Source organism: Camelina sativa, chromosome 17, assembly GCF_030686135.1.
Source record: "Camelina sativa cultivar CO46 ecotype springtype chromosome 17, ASM3068613v1".
In the NCBI taxonomy this organism is placed as follows: Eukaryota; Viridiplantae; Streptophyta; class Magnoliopsida; order Brassicales; family Brassicaceae; genus Camelina; species Camelina sativa.
In genome coordinates this window covers 29998008-30006129 of record NC_141896.1, presented here as the reverse complement: position 1 = coordinate 30006129, position 8122 = coordinate 29998008, and the positions used below count along the sequence as shown (strand labels likewise).

General features: G+C 36.8%; 2 protein-coding genes across 2 annotated transcripts; both read right to left on the bottom strand.

Annotated features, from left to right (window-relative positions):
- Window positions 1-1172: 1172 nt before the first annotated feature.
- On the bottom strand, window positions 1173-2379 carry LOC104757907 (uncharacterized protein At4g02000-like). Its single transcript, XM_010480692.3, has one exon. It carries the CDS (start codon window positions 2377-2379, stop codon window positions 1291-1293), a length of 1089 nt encoding a protein of 362 aa, XP_010478994.1. The 3' UTR covers window positions 1173-1290.
- A 4489-nt stretch (window positions 2380-6868) lies between these two features.
- LOC109130252 (uncharacterized) lies at window positions 6869-8026 on the bottom strand. Its single transcript, XM_019239785.2, has one exon. The coding sequence runs from the start codon at window positions 8024-8026 to the stop codon at window positions 6869-6871; it is 1158 nt and encodes a 385-aa protein (XP_019095330.1).
- Window positions 8027-8122: the final 96 nt, after the last annotated feature.

Here is an 8122-nt window from a genome sequence, read left to right as displayed (position 1 = left end):
AATGATGCATACGGTTAGGTTTATATACTTATGCGGTTTATTCATAAACCGATCGGTCCGATTACCAAACCGAACAAAACCAAAATCCGATTATCCAAATTAATTTTGCCGAAATGATTTAGCTTCTCTCTTCGGTTTGCCCCGAAAACCGAAAAATTCGGGTTGTCCGGTTATTGCCGAACGCCCAGGGTGACTACTAATGATTTAAAGATAAGGTTTTATTTGACAAGAATTTAATATACCATGTATTTTTATTCCAATCAAAAACTATTGGGTATTAAATGTCGAAATAAAAATAAGTTGAAGTTTTTTTTAGGGATTTTCCTATTTCCAAAATAACAAATACACATAATACGTCTAAGTAGTCCATTCGTAGAGCATACGACTCCTCGAGTACACTACCCGGCAAAGCCCATACTCATCTAGTTCTATTTCAGTTTGGCCTCAGTCATCTTTGGATAGTTTTACGAATTCTGTACTTCGTAATCAATCATATTAGATTTTAACTTGCATACGGCGCGAGACAATTTTTGTAATAATAAATAAGAAAATATATATGTTGTATTTTGAATATTTTTTGATTTTGATTAATATTAAGAGACTATAATTTTAGATGGATTATATTTTTGTATTTGGTACTGGTTAGAATTGGCGTAAAACTTTTTGTTAACTCATTTGATACAAAACTAAAATATTTTGTGTATTTTATTACCCATAAAAACTATATAAATATATTTATGTAAACTCTAACCCGTTTAGTAACATGATCCGAAAAAGTATTTTTCGCTTAGCAAGTTAAAAATATCTAGATTATTTAAATTATGAATATTATTTTTAAAAAATATTTTAAATATTTTTTAAATATTACAAATAATAACTTTACTTAATTGACAAGAGTTTAAATATGTAAATCTTATAAATAAAATATTATTTTACTAAATATGTTTTCCAGTTAGTAATAGGGAAATTTTAACAAAATTACGACTAGTCTGTAAAAAAAAGATTTTTCGTACTTACTTTTAAATTCTCACAACATAATTGTTAATTTATACATCCATAACTACCAAAACAAAATAGAAAATAATATAATCAAATTATCTACTAAATTATATCACACGAAAATTCAAAGATGATATAAACTTTAAAATATTTCGGTAATCAAATCTTCAACATTTTCGATTAGCTTTTCTCATTTCATTATTGGGATAAAATTCTCCTTGGCAGTAATATAATTTATTACATTTCATAGTTTCAGATTTTTGGTTTGTTTTTTTTTTTCCAAAGTACGTTTTATATATATGACAAACTAAAGCAACAACCATCAATGGTGATAAACCATGCTCTCCATCGTGGGCGAGTGTTTCTCTCTGTTTCTGACTGAACCTGTTTGCCTTTCCTGCGTTTAGAACACTCTCCATCGTCATAGTTAACTTTGTCTTTCTCTCTGCTGTCGTTCTTAACTTTTAATGAGGCTCCTAGGAAGTCTGAGCTTGAGGAAAAGCTAGTTCTGAGGGGGTGAGCAGTTAAGAATTCCTCCAGATTGGGAGCAGGATTAGTAGGTCTTGGTGGCTGTGATATGAGAGAGGAAGTGGAAAGCTCCGAACTTTGAGATGAAGGTTTCTCGTCACGAAAGCTAAAGATGTTGGAACCCTCTCCTACTTTAAAAACCTGAGCAGCTGGAACCTCAAGGATATCATCAAGATCAACAGGTGGAACAAAATATGGACAGTGGGCAGAATCATGGTTGAAGCGAGAACAGTTAGTACAAATCTTTTTGAGGTTTTCGTACTCAAAGCCTATCATAGCTCCTTCCCCTGATTCAAATCGGACTTTTCTGAAAAAACGCAGACGATCTGTAATTCCAATTCCTATTTTAACTCTGATGAAATCAATCTGCTTCGAAGTCTCTTCATTAAAGTCCAGATAGACAACCTCCCCCAAAGTTTTAGCAATATACGTAACAGAGGCTTCGGAAACATAAGGTAGAGGAATACCTCGAATTTGGACCCAAAGATCAATACTAGTAAGGAAATCCATCTCCGGAAAGTCTTCCCACCTTTGCAAAGCAACAAACCAGTTGCCAAACACCCAGGGTCCTCTTCGTAGAACCATAAAAAGATCAACCTCGGACTGGAATAAGAACTGAACGTAACTGTCAGCTAATATTCTTCCATGAACCCTCGTAGCTACACCCCAATGATGCGGTAGATAGAAGATCACACGCCTAAGGTCTTGTTCTCTGGGATTAAGAGTTCTCCCAATCAAGCTGAGCCGGTTTCTAGCTAACACACCAGCGTAAGTCGTATGAGGAATAAACAGTTCTGGGTCATCTCTCCCCAAATCCATGTATTGCAAGTCATTCCACAACTCATCCGACATCAGAAGTAGCAAGAGAAGGAAAGACCAGAGAAAGAGATAAAAGTATATAGAAACATAATAAGTAAATATATAGTAGGTAGGAAATAGTAAAAATATATAACAATAACTTAGGGAGTAAGAGATATAACCCAAAAAGTCAAAGAAGACAAAAACAGATGGTAAACCAAGGTAAGAGATGACTATCCAAAAATCTCTTAGGAAAGAGGGATTTGTCTTTTTGTGTTTAGGAGAAAGATAAAACAAACCACAAAAAACCTTGAATAGCTATATATATATATATAAGAAAACCATAAAACAAGTTGTTACTTAAAGAGAAGAGGTGGCAGACTAGAGGAGGGTCTTACCAACCTTTGTTCGTTATCAAAAAAACCTGTTAGCCATCTAGGAGCTCCACTAGCAACATATGAGGAAATTCTTATGTCCGAAGTAACACTTTTTGCTATCATTAAGGCTCCATTGTTGCAGTAAGTCGGCTCAAAAAGAAGATACCAATGTGGTTTATCTTCACCAAACAAAAGGAGCGGAGAGATAGAACTAACTAATGCTGGCCATTGTTGAGGATTGTGCATAGCTTTGATGATTTCCATAGTAGTTGCACCAAAAGTCACATGTTCAAAGTGTAAGCTTGCCATACTTTCAAGTGCCCATTCCCAGCTTTTAATTTTGGCTTCAAAAACTGAAACAACAGAAGCAAACGATCTTCTACTATGAAGAACTACTTTACCATCATGATCTCTAACCACCCAGGAAGCACCAGATAAGCTAAACCTTTTAGACCAAGAAAAGCCAATGTTACACTTTACTTCCCCCTGAAAAGGAGGTTGCCATGTATTTGTCTGCTTTGATAAAGTATTCAACTGAGAAATATCTTGTCTATGCACCGAAGACCAATCTCTAGTGACATCCAAAGCTTTGTGCACTAAGACATCCGGAGGCAAAAAAACACCATCAAAAAGAAAGCTGTTCCTATTTTTCCATAAATGCCATAAGATGCAGGCAAAGGCTGATTTAACTTCATCAATAGAATCAATTATCTTTTCCAAACCAAAAAGATAATACATATTAGCAAAAATCGATTTACCAAAGCCCAGATGCGGAGATGGAATGTCTGATAAGGCCCATACTTGTCTTGCAAAGGGACATAGAAAAAGGATGTGATTAATCGATTCCACCTCTGCATTACAGAACATACACCCATCAAAAATCCTTATTGCTCTAGTTCTCAAACGATCAACAACTGCAAGGGCACCATTAAGAGCTTTCCAAAGAAAAACTTGGATTTTTGGAGCAGTATTCACGGTCCAACAAGCTTGTAGAACAGGATTCGTAGATGGACGAGTTTCAGCAACACCCAAAATATCTTTCTTCTGCAATTTGAACATCAAAGCATACCCAGAGCTTACTGAATAAATACCATTTCTAGTTTCACCCCAGCAAAACGAATCATCAAAACCAATCCTAGGTTTTATAGCTTTAATGGTATTGATTTCCGAGTGATGAAACAGTGATCTTAACAGAAAATCATTCCAGATTCTTGTGCGATGGTTGAACAGATCAACAACTCTAAGATTAATGTTCATTAAGGAGTGAAGACCTATAGGCCTGATAGCTCTATTATCAAACAGCCAATTGTCTATCCATACGAGAGTGTTTTTCCCATTACCAATGACTCGTTTCAGGCCTTTAGAAAGTAATTGTCGACCAAAGATAATGCTTCTCCAACCATAGGAAGGATTTCTTCCTTTTGCGGCATTCAAAAAATCATCAGTCGCATAATATCTGCTTTTGAAAAATCTTGAGAAGAGGCAGTCTGTATCGTGAAGGAGCCTCCATGCTTGTTTGGCCAACAAAGCTTGATTGAAAATTTCCAGATCCTTAAATCCAAATCCTCCAGCAGATTTTGGCAGAGTCATTTTTTCATAGCTTAACCAATGAATTTTCTTCTTATCTTGAGTATTACTCCACCAATAGTCCATCATTACAGAAATCATTTTCTTAATGATGCCCTTAGGAAGCTTGTAACAGGACATTGCATAGACTGGAAGTGCCAAAGCTATAGACTTTAAAAGAACTTCTTTACCTCCTTGTGAAAGATTTTTGGCATACCAGCCAGTTAGCCTAGAATGGAGCCTATCCTTTATGAATCCCAACAGTTGTTGTTTCGATCCACTTAAACATTCAGGAAGACCTAAATATTTTCCTGCACCACCTTCTAGGCAAATCCCCGATTTCTCTTTTATCCATTCCCAATCTAAATTATTTGATTTAGACCCAAACGTAATAGCTGATTTTTCCTTATTAATCACTTGACCAGACATCCATTCATACTTTTGCAAACATCTCATCATTTCAGCACATTCTGTTCTATTCGCTTTACAAAAAAACAAACTGTCGTCTGCAAATAACAAATGATTAATTTGAGGCCCAGAGTGATGAAACTGAATACCAGTGATATGGCCTGCCATAGTAGCTTGATCAAATAGATGAATCAAAGCTTCAGTGCATAAGACAAAAAGAAAGGGAGAAAGAGGATCTCCCTGTCTAATGCCTCTTTCAGGCTTGATTAATCCAAACGGTTCTCCATTCATTATCACTGAGTAACTAACAGAGGAAACACATCCCATAGTCCAAAAAATCCATCTATCATGAAACCCAAGAGCTTGAAGCATGTCTTTTAGAAAGATCCATTCCACTCTGTCATATGCCTTAGACATATCTTTTTTAACCATCATGAACTCTTGAGAGACCGTTGGATTAGAGTGGAGACTGTGAGCGATTTCATGAGCAATCAAAATATTGTCGGAGATCAACCTTTCTGATACAAAAGCAGCTTGTGTTGGAGAGACAATAGTTGGTAGATGCTTTTTCAAACGATGCACCAATATTTTTGAAACTATCTTGTAGATCACAGAACACAAGCTGATAGGTCTAAGATCTGTCATTCTTTTTGGAGTCTGAATCTTAGGGAGGAGACACAAGTGAGTATGGTTCCAACCCTCAGGGATAATACCAGTATCAAAAAAACGTAAAACCTCAGTGTTAACCTGATCCTTTATCAAATGCCAATACGTTTTAAAAAAGAACCCGGTTAAACCATCATGGCCTGGAGCACTCTCATTGCTAATCGAAAAGGCAGCCTGCTTAATCTCTGCAATGGTAATATTCCTGGAAAGGTCTTGGTTCATATGGTTTGATACTCTTGGTTGGAAGTTAATGAGCAGTTCACTAATCGGAGAAGGACCCGAAGATTTAAACAAATCAGTGAAATACTTAATTGCAACCTCTCCTTTCTCTAGCTCTGAGAAGTGTTCTGTTCCTTTATCATCTACCAGAAAAGGTAACGAGTTCTTAATTCTTGCAGCTTTCACTGACGCCTGAAAGAATTTAGTGTTTCTGTCTCCATGAAGAAGCCACTTTTCTGTGCTTTTTTGTCTCCAATACACTTCTTCTTCTCTAAAGGCGATGGCTAACTCTCTTTTAATCGCATTGATCCTCGTGAAACACGGATGTAAAGATGCATCTTGTGTTGCCAGCTCTTTTCGCAGTCTTTTGATTCTAATCTCTGAACTAGTCCAAACTCTTTTCTTCCAACTTCCAATAGCCTTTCTGCAATTTTCAAATCTTACCATCACAGAACTGTTGTTGTCCATAGTCTTCTTCTCATTCCAAGCTTTCTTAATTACTTCCATAAAAGAGGGATCCTCAGCCCATCGTTTGTCAAACCAAAATTGGCTCTTATGTAACTCTTTATGACAAGAAAAATTAACCAGAACAGGTTTATGATCTGATCCTAACTTCTCGAGAAAACACTGCCGACTACTTGGAAACAAAGAAAACCAAGCCGGGTTCCCGAAGCAGCGATCAAGTTTGCATTGGATCCACTGTTTATCTCTAACTCCACCCCATGTAAAGCCATTTCCAGAACTGCCCAATTCAGCCATATCACAATTTGCCAAAAGCTCTTGGAAAGGGAAAAAAGAGCTGAGATCCCTTAGCGGTCCTCCCAATTTATCCTTATTGGATAATATTGAGTTAAAGTCTCCTATCATGCACCAAGCTTCTGATCTAGACAAACCAAAATCTGTAATTTTATCCCAAACTGCGGATCTAAGGCCAGTAACTGGGTTCCCATACACACATGAAATAAACCACACTTTAGAGCCACAAGAAACTTCCATATCTATAATATTTTTATCAACAAACAAAAACTTGATATCTATACTGTCTTTCCAAAAAACTGCAAGCCCACCACTAGTTCCAACTGGTTCAACCGTTTTAAGGTTACTATAGCCTATCCACCCTTGAACCTTTTTCAAATAAACACTTGAGTTCTTAGTTTCCATGAGGAAAAGGATATCAGGAAAATGAGCTTTTCTCATTTCCTTAAGATGAAGAATTGTCCAAGAGTTCCCCAGCCCTTGGCAATTCCAACTCAAAATACCTACTGATCTTGCGGCAGTTCACCTGGAACCACCGTATTCTTGTCTCTCTAGAGACTTTTGGCCAATCCATTCCCTTGTTCCTGAATTAGATTCTTTTCACTAACCTCCATCTGATTATCTAGTGAAATATCTCGAGATTTTAGATTTTTCCTTTTTCTATCCTTAGTATTTTTTAACCATGATCTTGGTCTTTTAGCAGTGGGTAATTTCTGGTGCAAACTCTTTGAGGAGGTAGCCTCTAAACCACTCGAGTATAAGGCTGAAGGAGAGCAATAAAAAGAATTACCTTGAGGCAAGCTTTGAGGAGGAGCTTCAAAGCTCGAGATCTTCTGATTCATCACATTAGCTTTGATTGCATCAGCTAAAAGTTTTGGTGAGGAACATTCTGCAGTTAAAATATCTTTATCATGAAGATCTATCCCCTTGCCTTTAATGAAAACCCTTGTAAGATCTTGAGATGCGCTTTGCTGAGGAATTTTAAGGCTCAAAATCTTCGGATCCCGCACATCAGAAGTGATTGCCTCAGCTAGTAAATTCGTTGATGAACAATCTCTAGCTGTAATATCTAACTGAGCAAAAGGACATCTACTCTTATCATGAGTCAACCGTTGGCACTGAAAACATCTTTTGCGAACTCTCTCATAATCAATACCAATCTTGACAAGTGATCCGTTTGGAAGTTGAAGTTCTTTGAAGTTCTTCAGCCCCTTTGAAACATCAAGTAAGATCCTGACCCGAACATAGTCCTTGCTTTGAGCCTCCTTCTCATCAAAAGGCAACTCTAGAACTTGACCAACACAACCAGCAATTTCTCCAATAGTATCCTTCGTATAATGATTCACTGGTAAATTACGGAGTCTAATCCATACAGGTAGAAACATCAGATAATTTGCAGGAGGGTCTGCTACCCATCTTTCCATGACAACTCCCCAATCATCTTGAGTCCACACCCCAGTCTTCAATATTTCATTTATATCCTCATCATATTTGAAAATGAATTGAAAACGATCTCTTGATAAGGCAACACCTCTGACTCTATTATATAATCTCCAAATCCTTGGCATCTCTAAAATCCAATTAGACATACGTTGATAGTCAGGGTTTAGAAAACGACCAATTAAGCTTCGTACGTTTCTTTCAGAAGAGTAAAACTGAGGAAGGTTAGATAAAACCAGAGGTTTATCCTCTTCTTCTTCAATTGACATCTCTTGCAGATACTGTTCCAATTGACATCTATTGCAACAAAGAAAGCTGAAGACAAGATATAGAAATAGAACCCGATTTGTATTTGTCTGAAGCCG

Excerpts from the sequence above, each read along its gene's own strand:
- LOC104757907 (XM_010480692.3), bottom strand. The coding sequence starts at position 2,379 with ATGTCGGATGAGTTGTGGAATGACTTGCAATACATGGATTTGGGGAGA.
- LOC109130252 (XM_019239785.2), bottom strand. The coding sequence starts at position 8,026 with ATGTCAATTGAAGAAGAAGAGGATAAACCTCTGGTTTTATCTAACCTT.